This window comes from Populus nigra, chromosome 13, assembly GCF_951802175.1.
Source record: "Populus nigra chromosome 13, ddPopNigr1.1, whole genome shotgun sequence".
Classification (NCBI taxonomy): Eukaryota; Viridiplantae; Streptophyta; class Magnoliopsida; order Malpighiales; family Salicaceae; genus Populus; species Populus nigra.
The window spans coordinates 14,500,829-14,521,509 of record NC_084864.1 but is presented as its reverse complement, the minus strand read 5'-3'; the positions used below and the strand labels follow the sequence as shown (position 1 = coordinate 14,521,509).

At 33.2% G+C, this 20,681-nt stretch overlaps 1 protein-coding gene and 1 long non-coding RNA gene across 3 annotated transcripts; one reads left to right on the top strand and one right to left on the bottom strand.

Moving 5' to 3' along the window:
* Window positions 1-714: 714 nt before the first annotated feature.
* LOC133670646 (uncharacterized) lies at window positions 715-1,713 on the bottom strand. Its single transcript, XR_009834117.1, has 2 exons — window positions 1,263-1,713; window positions 715-1,159 (listed from the first exon to the last, which is right to left on the bottom strand). It is a non-coding gene; the product is annotated as an uncharacterized LOC133670646 (long non-coding RNA).
* Window positions 1,714-10,296: 8,583 nt separating this feature from the next.
* Window positions 10,297-16,969, top strand: LOC133670528 (PH, RCC1 and FYVE domains-containing protein 1-like). 2 transcript variants are annotated; one of them, XM_062091036.1, is made up of 9 exons: window positions 10,297-10,787; window positions 11,518-11,604; window positions 11,875-11,964; window positions 12,087-12,167; window positions 12,262-12,456; window positions 13,023-15,083; window positions 15,850-15,996; window positions 16,070-16,485; window positions 16,579-16,969. In XM_062091036.1, the coding sequence occupies exons 1-9, from the start codon at window positions 10,737-10,739 to the stop codon at window positions 16,697-16,699; spliced, it is 3,249 nt and encodes a 1,082-aa protein (XP_061947020.1). In that variant the 5' UTR covers window positions 10,297-10,736; the 3' UTR covers window positions 16,700-16,969. The 2 variants fall into 2 exon arrangements, with proteins under 2 accessions (XP_061947020.1, XP_061947021.1); XM_062091037.1 differs by lacking the exons at window positions 10,297-10,787; window positions 11,518-11,604; window positions 11,875-11,964; window positions 12,087-12,167 and having other exon boundaries at window positions 12,325-12,456; window positions 13,117-15,083.
* Window positions 16,970-20,681: the final 3,712 nt, after the last annotated feature.

Sequence of the window (20,681 nt, the reverse complement as noted above, 5' to 3'; positions counted from 1 at the left end):
CATTTCTTTCAAAATTCAATGTCATCGTGGGAGATAAAATCAGAGCTGTGATATATGACAACACAAAGAGAAGAATTAATCAAGAGAGAGAGAGAGAGAGAGAGATTATGGAAGGGGGTAGTGTCACATATCAGGTCCCTGAGAAAGTTTAAATCGATCTCTATCTTTCCACACACCAGATCCCTGAGAAATAAGTTTTTTAACTAATCAGGCAACAAAAACAATCAATTCTAACATGGCCTTGTAAACTAAAATCTAAATGTGACGAAAAAATATGACTATTTCTGCACCCAGTATGAGTAACTATTAAACGATACATGATAACGGTGCACGCTAGAAAATGCAGGTGAATCCGTCAAATGAGAGGAGACAGTTATGGTAATCAATGCCATGGGCATCGTTTGGGGGTTTGGACATGGAAACAACATAATTTTTGTAAGGATTTGGATGAGCTAATCCTAGGAATACCTCTGAGGAAAAGATCGATATCAATGGAGGAAACTTCAATTCAATGGGCACATGGAACCAATAAAAATTGTTTGAGGACCTTCAATCAGCCTTAGCAAAACCTGCTTGGACAAGATGCAAGGACAAGATTGAAGAACCTGGAAAAAAAAAGGCGTCGTTTTCAGGTGTGTTTCTAAAAAATGTTAGAAAACCATCACTCTCATTTTTCTCCCGGGAAAAGAAAGCAGCACCACCAACCACAACCAATGATTATGAACTCAAGACTAATCCATTGCCAACTTTGGAGACCATCCCCTTCGACCCCACAGCATTCACCAACTAAACCTGAACTCATCAGTGAGGTCTGAGTTTAAAACATACATTGACGCAGCCTGAACTTGATAATTAAGATTTAAAGGTAAAAATTAGAAAGACAGAAAAGGAAAAGGGTCTGAGAAACCCTAAACGCTGTCATAAATCTCATTTAAAGAGAACTCATCAGCGAGTTCTGAGTTTAATATATAATTTCGCAGGGCAGGAACAGTAGGTATATTGGCCGCATAACAAAACGGAGTCCTTTGTCCCACTCCAGGCAAAGAGCTGTACATAACCCCAACCTGAGATAATTGTAAACAGCATCTGTGCATTTCACTGCCAAACAATTCCCTTCTGCGCTCCCCCTAGGGTGTGGCAGAGACTCTGCTCAAATATCCTAGCATTGAGGAGAAAAATGGTGGGCAAATAAGTAGTGCTGCGTGCTAATGTTCTTTCCATCTAAAACAAGATGTAGAATAACAATAAACAAAAAAAGGTACCAACAAGGATCGAGCAGAAATACATTGTCAGGCTTGAATTTACAAACAACAAGCCTGTATAGAGCTCTAGTATCATGTTTCGTCACTCTAACACAGATGGAAACAACAGAAAAAAAAGTAACCAATATAAATAACGTTATAAATTTGTTAAGAAGTATCTCAAAAATTTACGGAATTAAATATTTTTTAGTAATATAATATCCCATGTAGCCCAATTCTTGTAATAGACATTTTTTTCTCTCTATATTCTCTGATTTCAACTCTTTTGATAGACTGCAAAATATCCTCTGGTAGAGGGAGATAATTGGCATCAAATGGAATAATGGATGATCAAAGTTGGACAGAGTCATATCAAGTGACAAGTATGAACGAGAGTGATGGTTTTTATTGACATCTGAAAGCAATTTTTTCAACGTAATGTTACGGAGTCAAGTAGCATTCACTGGTGATAGATTAGTCCTTAAAGCAACTAAATTTGGCTTGGTTAGGGAGGAGATGGTGATCCAGCTTGACGACGTCCACATTTGGTTGACCAACTGTATCTATCCATATGTCATCTCTTCCTTACATGCTAGGAGCCTGGACTCATTAGAGGAAAGCACTCAGTGCCAGAATGAATTGTCACGTTCAAAGTATAAAGGGATCTAGCTAGGGCTGCTAGTATATATCAGGGGCCAGATAAAATCATGCCATTTATTGAAGAGACAAGCTCCTGGCAATGGTACCCACCATGGAAGTACCCTTCCAAGATTTCTGAGATTTGAGATTAATGGAGGCGTGTATGGTTGAGGATGAAGCAACTTCATTCGTAGCCTGCCTATACCTGTTCGTCAGGAAGAGCAATGCGATGTTTTGTAGCATCTTCCATTGGCATGTGGACGTGAAGCTTTTGAAGGATATATCGTCCCTTCTCCTTCACATGCCCATTCTATCTATGATCTTAGGGTTGTGAGAAGTTCCATCGGAGAGACCCACATGTCCCTAGCTAGTTGTCCCCTACTCCAACGTTAAAAAAAGTCTCCTCCGTTTCTCACAGAGAGATCATTCGCTTGGTCCAATATTAAATTATTCAAAGACCAATCCAAAGGTTTTAGGATTATGTCCATCCTGCCCAAATGGGCGAACCCCATGACATATTGATTCGTACAAGTCAAGACTTAATTATGTTGTGATAGGGAAACTCTATTTCTAAAAATTTTAATTTTATTTTATTTAAAATAATTTTTTTATATATTTAGATCGTTTTGATATGCTGGTATCAAAAATAATTTTAAAAAAATAAAAAAAAATTATTTTGATGTATTTCTAAGTAAAAAATAATTTAAACCTCCACCGCTATCACAATCTCAAACAGGTCATTAGATGGTATTTGAGAATATAATAAGCAAGCAAGAATTATTGTTTTTTAAAGTATTTTTCGTTCAAAAATATATTAAAATATTAACTAAATACAATTTCAAGCAAAATCCAATCTCGATCACAAGATAAAATTACTGTATAAGAATCTTTCCAACCAAATGCATAAAACAATAAAGAGAGAGAAGGAGGAGCACTAGTACAAGAACTAGAAGACAAGTGTTCATGTGAAGTTGGAAATTAAGGATAACTTTAGCAATCCACGCATGGATCATAATAATAATCTCGACTGGACATGTTCGGTTCTTGTCATGGTGGACGAGCAGCTAATATATATGTTGGTTGGTGTCTAGCTTCCATACACTAACACTCAATAATTGAGCGAGATAATGCTTACTTAACAGTAATTAATTAATCCTTATAATTAGCGTTAAGTGCCCAAATTAAGACGTGGCTTTCCATCTTTATAGTTGTTGGAACCTCGCATCACTTTGTTAGGTGAATACAGCACCAAGCAATTTGAGAAACATATAGAATAAAGCTACTAGATTTGGTTTACTCCATGTCTCGTGACAAGATTTAGATCACGAGTTGGGTAAATTAATTGTTATTTTAATATTTATTTTTTAAAATTAAATTAAAATAATATTACTTTTAAAAAATCAAATGAAATTTTGACTAGATTATAATTAGATCTACTTTTATCAAACTTAATTTAAAACCTTACATGATCTAGGTCCTAAAACGACAAGTTGACTTTTTATATCAAGTTTAATAATAAAAACTATTAAATAGTAATAACTTAATTGGTTAGGTATTGAATTTATTTCATAATAATCATGAGGTTGAGTATTTTCAGAACTATTAGAGGTTTCCATGGTTGTTAACTTTAAGATTCGTGAAATTAGTTGAGATACATATAAGCTAGCCAAACATTCATATTAATAATAATAAAAAAAAACCATTGAATATTATATTAGATCAATCATGAGAATTAATAAAAGAAAAAAAAAAGGAGGAATAATCACCTCACTCTATCCAATGTGAACTGTGAAGAACAGACAGACAGAGGAAGAAAGAACACAAGATTGACAACTGGGAATTGAGGAGGGGAAGACCCTCAGCCATGTATCCCATGATCCATCCGCCTCCCATGGAGGACTAAAGACAAAATGGTAGACAGAGGCCAAGCAGTAGCTCTTGTTTCTCAAGTTTGCTTATCAATGAAGGGTACACAGCCAATTACTTGGGCCTACATCACTTTACTACTCAGATTTCTAAACCTTTTGAGATATTCAATAAAGCCCATCTCCTCCATCATTGCCCTCCTGTGCTCCAATACACTCTTCCTTTTTTACCCTGACCTCAAAGTAGACCCAAAAAGGGGGGAAATAGGAAATAAAAAATAAAAAATAAAAAATAAAAAATAAAAAAACTCCCCTTTAACCATTCTCATAGATAGTCATAGATTCAATGCTTGCTTTGGGCAGGACTTTTGCTGCCAGTACATGACACTCGAATCATAGATTGTAGAAAGATTGTGGCCTCATAGAATTTATAGGGTAATTGTGTTTGTACTTGGCATGGACTTGGCTGAATATAGACTAAAGTCTTTCATCTGTAAAATAGAACGAGACTATTGAAAATAATCAATCAAGTTAAGGGGAAAAAATAATTTTTTTTATTTTTTAATATTAATACATTAAAATTATAAAAAAAAACACTGAAAAAAAAATGACATTTTGATACTTTTGAAGCCAAATATATTTTTAAAATGTACCCAGATATAATTTCAAATGTAAAAACAAACGATGTCTTAGGTTTTTAAACAATAAAATAATGTTTGATTATTTTTATGATAAAATAAATGAAGATAATAAAGACAGAAAAAACATATTTTTTTAGTTTTTTTTAAGAAGAAATTCATTCCAAGGGTTAGAGAATAGTATAAATTATATCCCAGGACCCCACCTAACAGTTTAAGCTATTGGGTTGAGGTGGTTCTTTGACATGGTATTAGAGTCTTGATGACCAAACGGTCACGAGTTCGAATCTCATCATCCTCATTTATTTGATAAAAATTAAGCACAAGGTACTATGAGTTTGTGCAAGTTTCAAGCCCAAAAATCTTTCACTTGAGAAGGTGTGGTAAAGAATAATTTAAATCATTTATTGGGACCTTACCTAACAGTTTAAGCTATCGGGTTGAAATGGTTCTTTGACATGGTATCAGAACTTTGATGGCCAAGTGGTCACGAGTTTGAATCTCATCATTTCTATTTATTTGATAAAAAAAATTAAGTATAAGGTAAAATAAGTATGTACAAGTTTCAAGTTCAAAAGACTTTCACTTGAGGAGGTGTGTTAGAGAATAATATAAATCATATCCCGAAATCTCACCTAATAATTTAAGCTATTGGATTGAAATGGTTTTTTACATAAAAAAATTAATTTATATATTTATCTCTAATACTTTAACGAAATAGTTTTTACCCTTTTACATCTATTCGTTGTTTTATTGGAAGACATTAACCCGACATAATCTAGAGGATTTTGTTTGATTGCATAAGCATACATGTGTACATTAAAAAACTAAATCATAGTTAAATAAATTGACCTCATTTAATCCCACTTTAAATTTGACATCCCATCACCAATCTCTTCTTGATTGAAATGATTAAACCCAGGTGCTCTTTGACTGTTGAGAAGCTAAATTGTCATTATTTTCTAGTAATATAATCTTGGACGCTTGTTTTAGGTTAGACCCACAAACATTTTTAGGGTAAAATCACAGCATGGAAAGGCTAATCATCCATTTTTTTATGTTAATTATTATAACTAAAAGCCAACTAACTTTGATCGGACATAAAAGGTCTCCTTCTTACCGAACTAACTTCATCTACATGTTTGGAATGAAATCCTTAAGATTCTTGTTGACCATGCTATATATGAAAGCATCCAAAGCTCAAATGTACATCGTCTGCATGTATGTGAAATATATTTATAGGATTTATTCTATTTAGAATATGAAATTTACAAAAAAAAATAATAATTTTATATCGATTTTAGAGATGGTGATGTCTGTAATGTCAAAAATATCGGTAACTTTTTAAAGTATTTTTCACTTAAAAAATATATCAAAATAATTTTTAATATTAATATATCAAAACCATTCAAAAATACAAAAAAATTAATCTAAATTATTAAAAAAAAAACTCAAATTGAAACGTTCCCATAGACCCCTTAATATCCTTAGACATCAAGGTGTAATTACTGTTAAAAAATAATATAAATCATGTTTTAAGACCTTACTTAAAAGTTGAAGTTTTTGGGTTGAATTGGTTCTTTGACATGATATCAGAGTTTTGATGATCAAGCGGTCACGAGTTTGAATCTCACCATTCTCATTTATTTGATAAAAATTAAACACAGAGTAGTGTAAGTGTATGCAAGTTTTAAGCTAAAAAATCTTTCACTTGAAGAGATATATTAAAGAATAATATAAATTATATCTTGAAATTTTATTTAAAAATTTAAATTGAATTAATTCTTTAACAATTATAAAGTCATTGCAAGCACTTGCACTGAGATTGAATTTTTAATGTCTTTAGAAATATTAGAAATCCCTTACCATTGAAAGATCAAGTTCACATTTAGGTATGTAAAGGTCCTTACATCGGTAAAGAAAGTGATGGATTTGAGAAAGAAAATTGAAAAAAATAATAATTCTGGGGCTATTTTCTCTAATTTTTTTTAAAAGAAAATACCATTTTTCAAAAAAACTCCAAACCATTTATGTTATAAAAAATGAGTTTTTATTTTTCGAAGAGGCAGGAGAGTATCTACCAGGTGGAATCTCAAAGACTTATTGTCTTCTCTGGATCGAGAAAATACTAAAGTGAACAGTGAGTTAAAAGAAGAAAAAAAAAACATCTGCTTTTGATGAGACGAAATGATTTAACTTCACATGGCAGTGCTTTAGGTTCACCAATATCAAGAAACTTCTTTTTATAGAAGCTTTAGCTGTGTCTATTTCTATGCGTAGCAGCAGACGAATGGCTGCTGCTGCTGCTACTGCTTCTGCTGCTGCGTTTTGCAGCTTTCCTTCGAATTATTTCTGTCCTCAACCCTCGGTAGTTCAAACGTAAGAAGGCAGTGTTTCCTCAAAGTGATGAAATTCGATCCACAGGAGCCATTCGAACTTCTCAGTGCTCTCTCTTTCATCGAGAGCTATGCCATGAGGCTCTAAATGTAGCCATGGAAAGGACATATCTGGGGTTTGATACCTTATCACTTTGAATTGAATGCTAACTTTTGTTTCAAATATTTCGAGGAGGGAATTTCTGCTGCAGATTGTTTTCTTTATGAGAGGTTTTATTTAAGTAGTAGTAATAATAATAATAATAATATAGACACCAATCAATCCCTTTTACTATCCTGTTGCCATTTTATATAAATAATTAGGAAAAGCTAATTATGAGCAAGTAATTTGGTTTAACTATTTGTGTTTGATAGATTCATGAAACGAAACAAAATCTAAATTTAATCATTGAGATTTCTTAGTTAAAATTTATGTAATGGGGTAAGATTAATTCTTATTACACATATAAATCAAGATTCGTTAAGCTTTTTATTAAATAATAATTTAAATACTCAATAAAACCGTTTTATTTTATTTTAATAGTGGAGATATTTTTTTTTAATCTTCACATATAAAAATCAAATTCTTTTTTACTCGTAATTTTCTAATAAAAATTCCTAGAGAAAAATGTCCATAATAAGACTTGGAAATGTCACGTGGGGAATTAGAGGTTTTGGAAAGATCCTTCGATTTAATTATCATAAATAGAGTATTGATAAACAATATTAATGTTGTTTTATTTATTTATCTATTACAAAACTATCTCAAAATTGTTTGTTTTAATATTTAGATTTTTTTTATTTTTATGTTTGAACTATGTTTTAAAAGTGAGTAGCTTCAAAAAATATCAATTTAATATATTAATAATTTTTTAATGTGTTGATATAAAAAATTTAAAATAATTATTTTATTATATCTTCTAATGAAAAACACTTTACACTAATTAAAAATCCTAATAAACAAAAGAGAATAGAGCCATGTTTCATAGCCTTTAATTTTTATTTTATTTTCATCGAAGCCTTTAATTTATTTGGAAACATGCGTATGTAGCAAACCTCTTGCGAGTCATTTCCATGGCAGTTGGTGTTACGCACTTGTAAGCAATACAATAATATGATGTGCTAGGCACATGCAATTTCTCATAAAGTTTGCATTATTAAATTGATAAACCCTAACCCCTAGGTGCAAAGCGTAACATCGACTATATATACTATAGTTTGATTAATTATTTTGGCCTATATACTCAGCCCACAATCTTAATTAATATATAAATAGAAACTACTCCCAATCGTGGAGGTGTGATTATTTTTAATTTCTTCATATATTAAATGTCACATTGTGGGTTATAGCCTATAGATTAAGTTATTTTTTTTTGTAGTGCTCTCCACTCCCCCTCTTTTTATTTAATTGTTAATGCAGATATTGTCTGCTATAACCTATACGATGCTTAATCATGTTGATTGTCATTGGAATATTGGTTTGGATAACTTATATTAAATTATCCCTGGAACAAACATAATTATATTAAATTTCACGCCAATTTAATTAGTAAATACACAAAAAGTAAAAAAATATTTTTTTAAAAATACTTCAAAACTATTATTTTTATCTTCACGATCTCTGTTTCTTCTGGCTTGAAACAATAACTAAATGTTATCTTGATATTTATTTATTTATTTTTATTAATGGAGATGCAATCAACTATATATTCCTCTACAATTGATGGGAAAAAAAACTCTAAATATTTACTTTTTCCTATTGATATTAATCTCCACAGGCATTGGTTAAAAACAATGTCTCTTTCATGTATTTTTTTTCCTGCTGCAAACAAAATATCACAAAATGAGAGAGATGCTTTCTCCAGGCATGTATGATTATCTTATTATTATTGTCTGTGTCCAGAGTGAGTCTCAAATGACACTCTCCCAACTTTTCGGTGCCTATTTTCATAGGGCATTATTCCCGTGGTCTTCTGGAGATCGATCTGAAGGTGGAAAAGTTCAGAGATTCATTTCGAGAAAACGAGAGGCTTTCAAGTAGGTAGGGGCCGTAAGGGCTGCCTCTATTGTTCAAGTGACAATTAATTATATGTTTGCCGTTTTCTTTGAAAATCAAACGGGGCAGGGAGGGAGGAAGACCATGCATGTGCGGTGCTGCATTGTTTTGAAAGAAGCAAACAAAACAAATAAGTAAAACTCAGGCCACTGTGTTAGGTAGTGTTGCAATTGGCATCTTCTGATAGAACTAGTGGCTCAGGGCTCCAAGCTGTTGCAGAACCATAGATAATTTGTTTATGTAATTTTACCTTACCTTTGCTTTTTTTTTTTTTACTTTTTTTTCTTCTTACCTATGAACAGAGCTTTTACCATTTGGTGCCGCCAATTTCTTTGCTAGTCATTCAATTTTTGTTGAAATAGTTTTATCGAATTAATTTTCTGAATAATACAAATATAGTGAAAAGATACAGCATTAAATTAACCCGACCAATATTTGATAGTATCAATACTAGAAGAACCTTAAAATGAACACTCTTGTGTGCTGAAAGCACTTGTTCGTAGCTCATTCAGTGAGATTTTGGGGACCAATTTCTTAGTAAACATTGAATTGGATCAAGAAGAGCACAAAGAGTAAAGCAGCAGTAGATGGTCCTACGTACATTGAAGTTACAACACAGGCGTCAGAGTGCCCAGAGAATAGCTGACTTTTCTTTGTACAACAAACTTTGAAAGTCAGGGAAGGGGAAAACAGGAAGAGTACACAGTTGTTTTTCTTCAGAGATCCCGTAGTGAATACGTTGACATCACAAGCAAATCCCTGGTTTCTCTCTACTTGGGCTGTCTGTCTCTCTACCCTCAGCAACAATGGCTGCCTGCCTGCCTTGCACACAGCCTTTCTCCAGCAAATTTTGGTGCCTATCTCTCCAGTCTCCATGTGACACTGTGCTAGCTGGGGACTTCATGTGTATATTCTCAACGCTTTCATTAATTATGATGGAAATGATGGGAATAATAAAGATTTTACCTCTTTAAACGCTACATTGAATGGCAATTAACCAGAACATAATTTCATGTTAAATCGAAATTTGACCAAAACCAATGCAATTTCCATAAAAAGTAGATAAAGAATTGTTCTTCGTCTTCTTTTTTTCCTTTTCCTTTCTTTTCACCGCTTGGTTTGCAGACTCCTAGTCCTAAAGAGGACATGAAATGTTCAATGTATCTTTTGTTTTTAAAAAATAAATTTAATTTATATTTATATTACTCTAATTAAACACGGTTATATCATTTTCGTAGCTATTTGTTTTTTATATAGTAAGATACCGATCAAAGACAGAGCATACTCCATCATTACTTCGAATTTAGGATTTAATTAAAAGACAAATAAAAATAATTAAGAATTTACAAAGCAAAAAGAGCAACAAGGGAAGAAAGAAAATAGAAAGTGCAAGGGTTACGGTGTACACGTGCAATTAGCATATATATTAAGATATTAAGACCCCATCTCTCTCTCTCTCTCTCTCTGTGTCTCTGTTTCTGTCTCTCTGCACGACTTACAAAGTGAACAAAAACAGTAATGGAAGAAAGAAACAACTGATTGACAGACACTGTAACAAAGCAAAGCAAACTACACTATTATTATTATTTTTATTATTATTTTCTGCTACAGAACAAGAACATCCTTGTAGCATTATCTCTTTGTATATGTCTCTCTTCTTACATTTTCTTACACACACAGAGAGAAGCATTCCTCCTTCCCTTCTTTCTTTTTATAGTAGTTTAAGTTGCTGACTGTGGTGTCTGTGAGTGCAGGCCAGCCAGCTAGTGTTATAGGGACATTCTTCTTCTTGTTCACCCTGTAGTATCTGCTACTTCTTGCTCTTGTCTCTCACTCTGCTTCTCCTGTCTCTTTCTTGATTATTATTCATTCTCTCCGTGTGTTTCTGTGGTTTACTAGTGCATGAAATTCTCTGCCTGAAAATGGGGGAAGAATCCTTAACTACTGTCCCTTTTGACAGAACTGTTGAGCAGGTCTCTCTCTTCTCTATCTATCTTTCTAGGTTTTGTTTGGTTTGGTTACATTTTCTTGATTTTATGTTTCATGTATTTTCTGTTACATTCTATGGTGATTTCCTGAATGGGGTATCATAAAGGAGGCTATTTATGTGTAATTCTTCTGTTATAGATGGAAAGGAGACTAATTTTTGCCTATTTGGCATTCATTTCATTTTTTCTTCTCCTCCTCTTTCTTTGTGTTAGTCACTGTAAAATTTTAAGCAGACACATTGTTTAGATACAAATATTTTTGCAGTTTCTGCAGTGTTTGGCCTTAAGGCTCTCAATGGATTTTGATTATTCACCCTCATTTTCTTTTTTCCACTCAATTCTTGATTTTTTTTTTAATGTGGAGTAGGTGATAGCTTATAATCAATCACCTCGCTATAAAGTTTCAATATTTGTTTTAATTTCGCTCTTTATCAGTGCAAGATTTAGAATTTAGAATCATATATTTCTTTGAATTCACCAAATTATGCAAAAAGGGTGATACCAAAATAATTTTTTAAAAGATTTCCGATACATTATTGAACCGTGTAATTATGAATTTGATAGACACTGACTCGGACTGTAGTGGTTGGTTTCATCCTTTTCCTTTATTTTTTTTGTAACTTTCCTTTCTTTCTTTCTTTCTTTTCTTTTCTTTTCTTTTTTCATTTTTTATTGGGATTCAAGATCGTTAATGATTCTATGCAATGACGTGCAGGCAATCCTGGTTATGAAGAAGGGTGCACATCTCCTGAAGTGTGGAAGAAGAGGGAAGCTCAAATTCTGTCCGTTCAGGCTTTCCACGGTATGTAAGTTTTATGTGGAATAAAGTTGGCAATTAGTGGGAGAATTTGATCAGCTGTATGGATGCATAAATCCAGCGTAATTTGTTATTTTTAATGAATAATTTTGGTTCACTGGATCTCTCTACTTGATCAAACAAATATTCCTCCTTCCTAGCGTTAGAATCACCAATATTCGATTATTATTTCGTTACATGTTGAGGTGCATTGCTGTTTCTGCTCTGGTTTTATGATAAAATGATCGAAAGAATTGTTTTGATTTTGCGTTTCAGGACGAGAAGTATTTGATTTGGTATTCTGGACAGGAGGAGAAACAATTGAGATTAAGCTTAGTTGTAAAGATTGTTACTGGGCAGAGGACTGTACGTATCCAAGGATGCTCTCTGATATCAAGCTGTATCCCTTTATCTGTATCTAGTTGAAGTTGATGCCCTTTTACTGTTTCTATGGATGGTGATTTCACTTCTCACATTTCTATTTTCAGAGGCAGCTTCAACCAGATAAGGAGAATCAATCATTTTCACTTATCTATACAAATGGTGATCGCGCATGCTCGCTTGATCTGGTAACTCCTGAGTTTGAGTTTTGTTATGAACAGATCACTTCTGGTTAAGATTCATGGGTTCATTAATTGTTTTTATCCATTATTTTTCACATAGATATGTAAGGACAAAGCGCAGGCTGATTCTTGGTTTATAGGCTTAAGGGCAGTGATATCCAGGTGTCACCGTTCTAGGCCTATTTGTGTCCTGAAGAACCACAGAGGAGCACAAAGTTGTGTAAATAGCCCAGCTGGGTTTATCAGAAGAAAGCACAATCTAGGAATTCTGGAGGATGACACTGAATTGTCACAGGTTTTAACATCCCTTTTTCTTGTGGTTTCTTACACAAATAAAAGAGCTTTTATATCTTCCAAAATGTTGGTTTCATGAAAATGTCACTAGTGCTCAGAGGATATTGACGATGTTAAATTGCCTAATCAACTGAGCTTCTGTTCTGAAATGTAAGAAAGTTGCAGTGGCCTATGCTGTTGTTTTGGGGTAATTAATGAAAACAAAACTCTCAATGTGAAACAATTGAGATTTGAACATAGACTAGTAATTCTCTGAAGTATTTGATTACTTTTGTCTGTTGGTGGTAATTACTTTGCTTATTGTGTGTTAACCTGTTCTTGTGTCCCCTGCAGTTTCCAAACTCCAAATTTATCATGATATAAAAACCTAATTATGATGCTAATTATATGGTGCTGAAAATTGATTTGGTTTATCCTATTATGAAGGCTAAATACTGCTCTTTCTTTGGAGAAGTTTCATACTCTCATTTTCCTCCTCGTTACAATTGCAACTGAAAATATGAAGATATTACAGTCTTTACTGATAAGTTTCATTTTTGCTCGTGTTTTATGTAAAAAATATTGCAGGTGCGTAGCTTAAGCGGAAGTCCTACGCAGTCACTTTCAGATAGGGGTATTTCCGATGGATTGTCTCTTTCTTCTGATAGCCTTTTTTTCTCAGGATCAAGTCTTCCCCAGATGCAAAATGTGGAGGATTTGTTAGTTTCGTACATACCAAATGTTGAACCACAAAGTCTCAAGAAGAATGGATCTGACACTGCTTTCTCAGAGTTCCAAAAGAATACATGTCATGGACTTACTGGTTTGAATCATGGATCTCCACGAACAGAGAAAAAAGACATCCTAAAGGATGTTCTAATATGGGGAGAAGGAGTAGAAGTAGGAAATATAGGGTGTGTGGACAACCAGTTTGGTTACCACAATACAAAGCAAGTGGATGCTTTATTGCCAAAATTGTTGGAATCCACCGTGATGTTAGACGTAACAAATATATCTTTAGGAAGGAAACATGCTGCCTTAATCACCAAACGAGGGGAAGTTTTCTGCTGGGGTGAAGGAAGTCGCGGGAAGCTTGGGCATAAAGTTGACATGGATGTGAGCTCTCCAAAAATGGTTGAATCCTTAGATGGTGTCCATGTGAAATCTGTTGCTTGTGGTGAATATCAAACTTGTGCTTTGACAGATTCTGGTGAACTGTATGCATGGGGTGAGAATAAATATGGTGCAAATTTGGGGTGCGAGGAGAGAAGTAGAAGCCAGTGGTTACCACGTCGAATTTCAGGTCCTTTGACTGGTGTCTGTATACTGAATGTTGCTTGTGGGGACTGGCATACAGCGATTGTGTCCTCATCAGGGCAGTTATTTACATATGGGGATGGATCTTTTGGGGTTCTTGGTCATGGGAATCTTCTAAGTGTTTCTCAACCCAAAGAAGTTGAATCTCTTAAAGGTTTGTTGGTAAAATCCGTTGCATGTGGATCATGGCACACTGCTGCTATTGTGGACATCATTGTTGACCGGTTCAAGTTTAATGGTGTTGGTGGGAAATTATTTACGTGGGGAGATGGTGATAAAGGGAGGCTGGGGCATGCTGACCTCGAGAAAAAGCTTCTACCAACATGTGTCGCGCAGCTTGTGGAACTTGATTTTGCTCAAGTTTCTTGTGGAAGAATGCTGACCGTTGCACTTACCAATACAGGGAAGGTCTATACAATGGGAAGCTCAGTGCATGGACAGTTGGGGAATCCACAGGCCAAGGATAAATCGATTGCAATTGTTGAAGGAAAGCTTAAAGAGGAGTTTGTTAAGGAGATATCATCAGGGTCATACCATGTTGCTGCATTGACATCGAGTGGAAGTTTATATACATGGGGGAAGGGGACAAATGGACAATTAGGATTAGGCAATGTAGAAGATAGAAACTTTCCAACTTTGGTTGAGGCTCTGAGAGATATGCAGGTTCAAAGCATAGCTTGTGGGTCAAATTTAACTGCCGCAATCTGCTTGCACAAATCTATCTCTGTTAGTGATCAATCAGCCTGTAAGGGCTGTAGAATGCCCTTTGGTTTCACAAGGAAGAAGCATAACTGTTATAATTGTGGTCTTCTGTTCTGCCGAGCATGTAGTAGCAAGAAGGTCATGAATGCATCTTTGGCACCTAACAAAAGCAAGCCTTCTAGAGTCTGTGATTCATGTTTTTACAGTATGCAGAATATCACACATCCAGGTGGAGTGTCAAAACTAGAAAATCTTGGTTCCAAGAAGCTGCTGTCCCAACAGAAGAAGGCCTTATCAGATGAAAAGGAAGAAAGGGGCAGAGCAACCCCTCCAGGGCATCGCTTACAGTTAATGAGCCAGCCATCTCTGGAAATCCGACCTGGTGAAAGGAACACCCCGAGAAACCAAGGGGAAAAGCAGCAACATTTAGAAACTGCCTTTTCTATTTCAGCTGGATTGCCACCATGGGGACAAGTGTCATGTCCTGCTATATTTGAATCATGCTACATAAAGAATTCTGAACTTCCTCTGGAATCAAAATCTTCCATTTCCAGTTCCTTGAATCTAGAAGAAGAATTGAGTGATTCAAAAAAGATGCTAATTGAAGAAGTTAAGAGGCTAAGAGCACAGGTAATGACTGCATTTTAGCTTTAAAATTTAATTGCTTATCTTGATGATGTTTTTTTGCCTTTCATTAGGCCACACTAACTTTCTTCATCACACACATGCATGGAAGCACTTGCGCTTCAACTGGTCTACACATCATTGGATGTGATTGAACTGTTAAGCAAAAATGTTAGCCTTTGCCATCAGCATTACTCCAATTCTTCTTTCCTTGCTGACTGTTTTTGTTTCAGTTAGCAAATGCCTTGAGTTTCTTATCACTTTTTCATGTAAGCATTACCTGTGGTGTGTATCAATATTCGATGTATATATGAATTATGTTAGGAGCTTTCCTTCGTACTCGAGAGTGCTATGCTGCTTTTGTTCTCAATGTCATGATGGCTAAACTGATTTTATTGGTGAAGCAAAAGACTTTTCTGTACGGTCATTTCTATATGCGAACTTCCATAGCATCGATCTTATTAAGAATTAAAACGCTGTCAAAATTGCCTCTACTTCAGTACCATACCTGTGACGTGGGACTCATCAAATGCTTAAGCATTTGTTCCTACTTACAGTAAAAACGATTTTTTGGGGCTTCTCTATGGATTTTGAGAGAGAAGAGGTTAGGGGAGAAGCAATTACAATTGAATCGTTTTGTTTTCTGTCATGAGCAAACCAGAAGCAGCATTGTTTTAGCAGAATTCCATATATAACTTGAGCTGATTCTGTAAAATGCTTTTGGCTTGAATATACCATGTTCATCTCTTCAGAGCTCTTTTGTTTTTAATAGGCTAGGAGCCTCGAGATGCAATGTCAAACTGGAAGCCAGAAGATTGAAGAATGTCAACTAACTATAGAGAAAACTTGGTTACTGGCCAGGGAGGAAGCAGCTAAGCGTAAAGCAGCAAATGAGATAATAAAAGCTTTGGCATTAAGGGTAATTCTCTTTAAGTTTGGCTGGTCCCTTTTAAGTGTTAAACTAAACAAATGAATGATAATTATTGGTGCAGCTTCATGCAATGTCAGATAAAGTCTCAGTTAGGAAAGAAGCAAAAGATGGAGTGGATTCGTATCAGCCTCAGACTAGACCTGACTATACTGATACCCCTACACTTTCTGGTGGATTTGCCGTGTTTCCATCAACTCATTTGCCTCTCGAAGTTAGATTTCCAAAAGACAGCAAGATAGACAGCTTATCTAACTCTCCTATTGTGTTTTCCAATACGTTAAAGTCCATGGATGGAAGAGAGTTGTGCCATGAAGATAGCAGACCAGAGGAAGATTTACATGACACGACGACTGATCCTCGACGAAATGGAACTAAAGCGTCTAAGCATGAATGGGTCGAACAATATGAACCTGGTGTATATATAACATTTACAATTTTGCCGAGTGGACTGAAGGGTCTGAAGCGAGTCAGGTTTAGGTGATTTTTCTATCAACTTCATCATTAACAACATCACCATTGATCAGATGCAAGATTTCTTACTAATCATTTATGCTTGATCGTGTTTTGCAGCCGTAAACGTTTTGCAGAGAAAGAAGCAGAACGATGGTGGGAGGAGAATCAAGCTATTGTATACCAGAAATACGGCATTGAAGGATACAATAAATCAAACCAAAATCTGACAAAGAGCTAATCTTTGCTTACTCTTTATTATATGTTTACTCTATATTGGTCCTCACAATGAAAAGGGCAGAACTTGTAAGATTTCGCCAAGGATCCTTCTCTGTGAGCTCTGTACAGATCCCAGATTGGGTATGTTGTCAAGTTATTTTGCAAGATGAAGTTTTTGCACAAGAGGTGGAAATTTTCATGTAGTTAAAGCTCCATATAGTCTCTAAGCACTCTCTTGTCTAAGCCATCCTCTGTACAGTCGTCAATAAAAAGCTTCTCTCACATTTCTATAGGGATGTTGGTACAAGCTTGATCTTTAGGTTGCATTTTCTTAGTGTTTCAGAACTCAAAAAACAAAGATAAAAGGGTAAGAAACATGCATTTTTAAAGTGAATTTTTATCTTAATCTAGTTGTCTTTTAATTAAATATTAATTTATTTAATTAGATACATGAATAAGTATTTTAATTTGTGATTATAATCTTTTTATATCCAAGAACACATTGAAAAAATCTAAATATTTAATTTTTTTGATGAAAAAAATTATCAAACCCGTAACAAAACACGAGTTAACTTTACTGATAATGCTAAAGTTCACTGTTCATTAATGTTGAGGGTGGTATAAAGAGGAATGCTTAATTTTTTCTTATAATTCTTAAAATCAAATCTTGTAACCAACATTTCGGGAAATTTAACAATTTCTTTTTTTAAAATCGTTCGAAAGAGAATGCAAACAATTTCATATTAATTATACAAAATACTTATAAGATCTTTTTTTCTAAATCTTAATTTAATACAATTCATTAGAAAGATTTATCGAGCTAAATTAATGATTAGAATGTCTAAATAAACAAGACCAAAGTTTACCTAATATGGCCTACCAAAAATTTAATTCAACCGAAAAGATTTGAATGTTTGAATAAATAAGAATTTTAGTCTAATAAAAATGTTATTCCTTTTTTTTCTTTTTTCTTCTTTAGGAGATTGGTCCAAGAAACAAGAGATTGCTTTCCCACTTGAGAAATAAACACATATAATATATTAAATAATTTATTTTTTCTTTTCCACTTTCCGGCTCTTGATTCATGTGAAGTGAGAGAGAACGAGAGACCGAAAGAGAGAACATGGTGATGTTTCCTTTCGGCAATGGTAATTTATTACAGAATTCATTTTATTTTTTTAAATTGAATTAATTATAAAAGAAATTAATTATTTATGGACCATTTCTTCTTTAGCAATAGAAATTAATTATTCGTTTTTTTCATAGACGAATCCAACATTTCTTGCCACCCAATGATTGTTCAATTAAAAATATTTCAAAATTCAATTTATTATAATAACTATAACCAGCTTCTATGGAAGAAAAGAATAAAAAATAATCAGGTAATAAATTCATCAAGTCTTGAGATATTTGGACTCATGCATGTTCTTTTTCTCTCCGTCTCTTTTCCTCTTTCTTTACTCAGCTTTGATGGAAGAGCTACCCGATATTGACTCCTTTTTTAAGAGCTTGACTGAACATATATTTCTGTAGGCTGATTGATTGTGTTGATTTAATTGTTTTTTTTTTTTAAATTTATTAGATGATTTAGTGACTCTTGGGTCGTCTTTCCTTAATTTGTATTTTCTAATGCTAAATTAAGGAAAAAAAAACTAAATCCTTCTGTTATTAATTTTTCTTTTAATTTTCTTTTTCTTTATAAAAAAAATTAATGAAATACAAATTAAGGAAAAAAAACTAAATCCTTCTGTTATTAATTTTTCTTTTAATTTTCTTTTCTCTTTATAAAAAAAATTAATAAAAAAAAAACTTATTTTTGAAGAAGAAACACGTAAATGAAAAGGACAAGGAAGAAGAGGAAAGCATAAATAATTAAAGCCCAGAAAGGAGGAAAAGAACCAAAAGAATGATTGGTGTGAAGGAAAAGCATGCATGGGAGAGGAGAATCATTCGTCAACACTTGCAAAAAAGAATCAAGCAGGCTACAAGTGATCCCATTTTGCCACGTGGATACTTTTCTTCACGTGGCAAAGGCTGGCCCCACATGACCCCTTCTGGACCCCAGCCTATCGATCATGTGGGACCAGTCCAAATTTTCTTCAAGCTTGGCAGCTAGGGAATGGCCTGCAGGTGGTAAAGTAATTCCAGCTTCGATCCTCAAGCTAATTCTTCAGAAATCTCATTCATTGAATAATATTTTAAATGGGATCCACTTGTTTAATTTATTACGTCTTTCAAACAAAAAAAAAAGGAGATTCAAGAAAAATCTTTTGTTAAAATTTGTATCTCTTTGTTGATCAATTTAATTGATCCCTAGTAGCACCTTTAACCATGTTAATCACACTGAAAACAAAATTTTTTAAAAAATTACATATTTAAGTTGTGCTTATTTATTATTTTGAGATAAAAAAAAGATGAAGATAATTAAAAGATAGAAAGAATATATTTTGATAATATTTTTACTTTAAAATGATAAAAATTTATTTTAAAACTGTTTCAAAAATAAATTTATTTTTATATTTTTAACCAAACATATTTCAACTTTTTTAATATATCTCTTTAGTTATAAGATATCAATCGAACACAATCTTAAAATAAAGATAGTAGGAGTAGATAGCATGCTCGGTCTAATTATAGGCCTTTTCATTTATTATGATTAAATCATTTCAATCTACTTGATTAATTATTTTTTTTCTTAAATAAATGCTATTTATTGATATATAGTCATTGTTGTGATTTTTCAATTTGATTGATGCGTGTACTCTAATTAAACATAATGCATTATCTAATGTAGAATGTAGGGTTGTTAAAAAAAAATCAGAGTATCAATAAAATTTATATTATTCAACCTAACCCAACTTATTAAAACTAGTTAATATACATATTATAAATGATGATGAGTAAAAAAAAATTAATAAATTAATATCACAAGTTAAGTTGTGCGTGTAGATTAAAATATTTAAAATTCATTTAACCTAACTTAACTCATATAACTTATTAAAAATAGCACTAGAAAGTTCTTTATATAAATAGCATTTTCTTCGGTAGCTAGCTAAAAATATTAATAAGAAAGTAAAGAAGTTTGCTGTGATTTTAGGAATTAATTTTATTTTTTCTTTCATATATGTATAATACCCATAAGAATTTTATTCCATTAACCCACTTGAATACAAATTTTTTTTTGGAATAAGTCATGTTGATAATTTATAAAATATTAGAAGTTGAATCAATTAAAATTATGAATTTAAACCCTACCCTATATATATATCCATGAAATTAAACACGTACTGTGAAAGTGGTATTATATTCAAGAGGGTCTCTCGAACGAATAATTACTTGTAAGATGTGTTATTAATTTTGAAGGTGCAGGAGACCAGCAGATTGAAGCCATCTCCCATTTTTTAAAAACACTCACAGTAAAAATAAAATAAAAACACATCTTACATATATAGAGATACACCTCGAATAACAAAAAAAAACAAACATAAAAGTGTATTTAACTCGGGAGTATTTTTAAGCTCACTCGCATCACGCAGCGGTAATGGAAGCAAGGATTTTGTGTTGGGTGTTAATTTCGCAGTGGAGAAGATCAGAAAGAGGATGAAGAGATAGAAAAGAAAGAGAGGAGATAGCTAGTTGCTGTAGGTAAATTATTGAAACCAGTTACCAATACCAAGCTTTGGCTTGTAAGTTATTGAAACCTTTTTCAATAGATAAATATTCAGTTGATAATTCATTGAAAACTTTTAACAAAGAGATGTTTTAGATGCTACTTGGCCCGTAATCTTTCTCTTTCAAAGGTTTTCTAGGTAGTGTTTCATATTATTATTTTTTTAAAAAAAAAAACAGTAAAAATAAAAAACATGTTTGATTGAAGAGATAGAAAATAAATGTTTATCAAATAACTTTAAAATAATTTTTATATCTTTAAAGCAAGAAATATAGAACATGTGTCTTCTTTTTTTATTATTATCTCGAGATATTAATCAAAATCCACTCTATAA

Bases quoted from the DNA above. Each gene is read 5' to 3' on its own strand.
- LOC133670528 (XM_062091036.1), top strand. From the start codon at position 10,737: ATGGGGGAAGAATCCTTAACTACTGTCCCTTTTGACAGAACTGTTGAG. The intron at 11,965-12,086 runs GTACGTATCCAA...TTCTATTTTCAG, and splicing joins TTGTTACTGGGCAGAGGACT to AGGCAGCTTCAACCAGATAA. The intron at 16,486-16,578 runs GTGATTTTTCTA...CGTGTTTTGCAG, and splicing joins CTGAAGCGAGTCAGGTTTAG to CCGTAAACGTTTTGCAGAGA.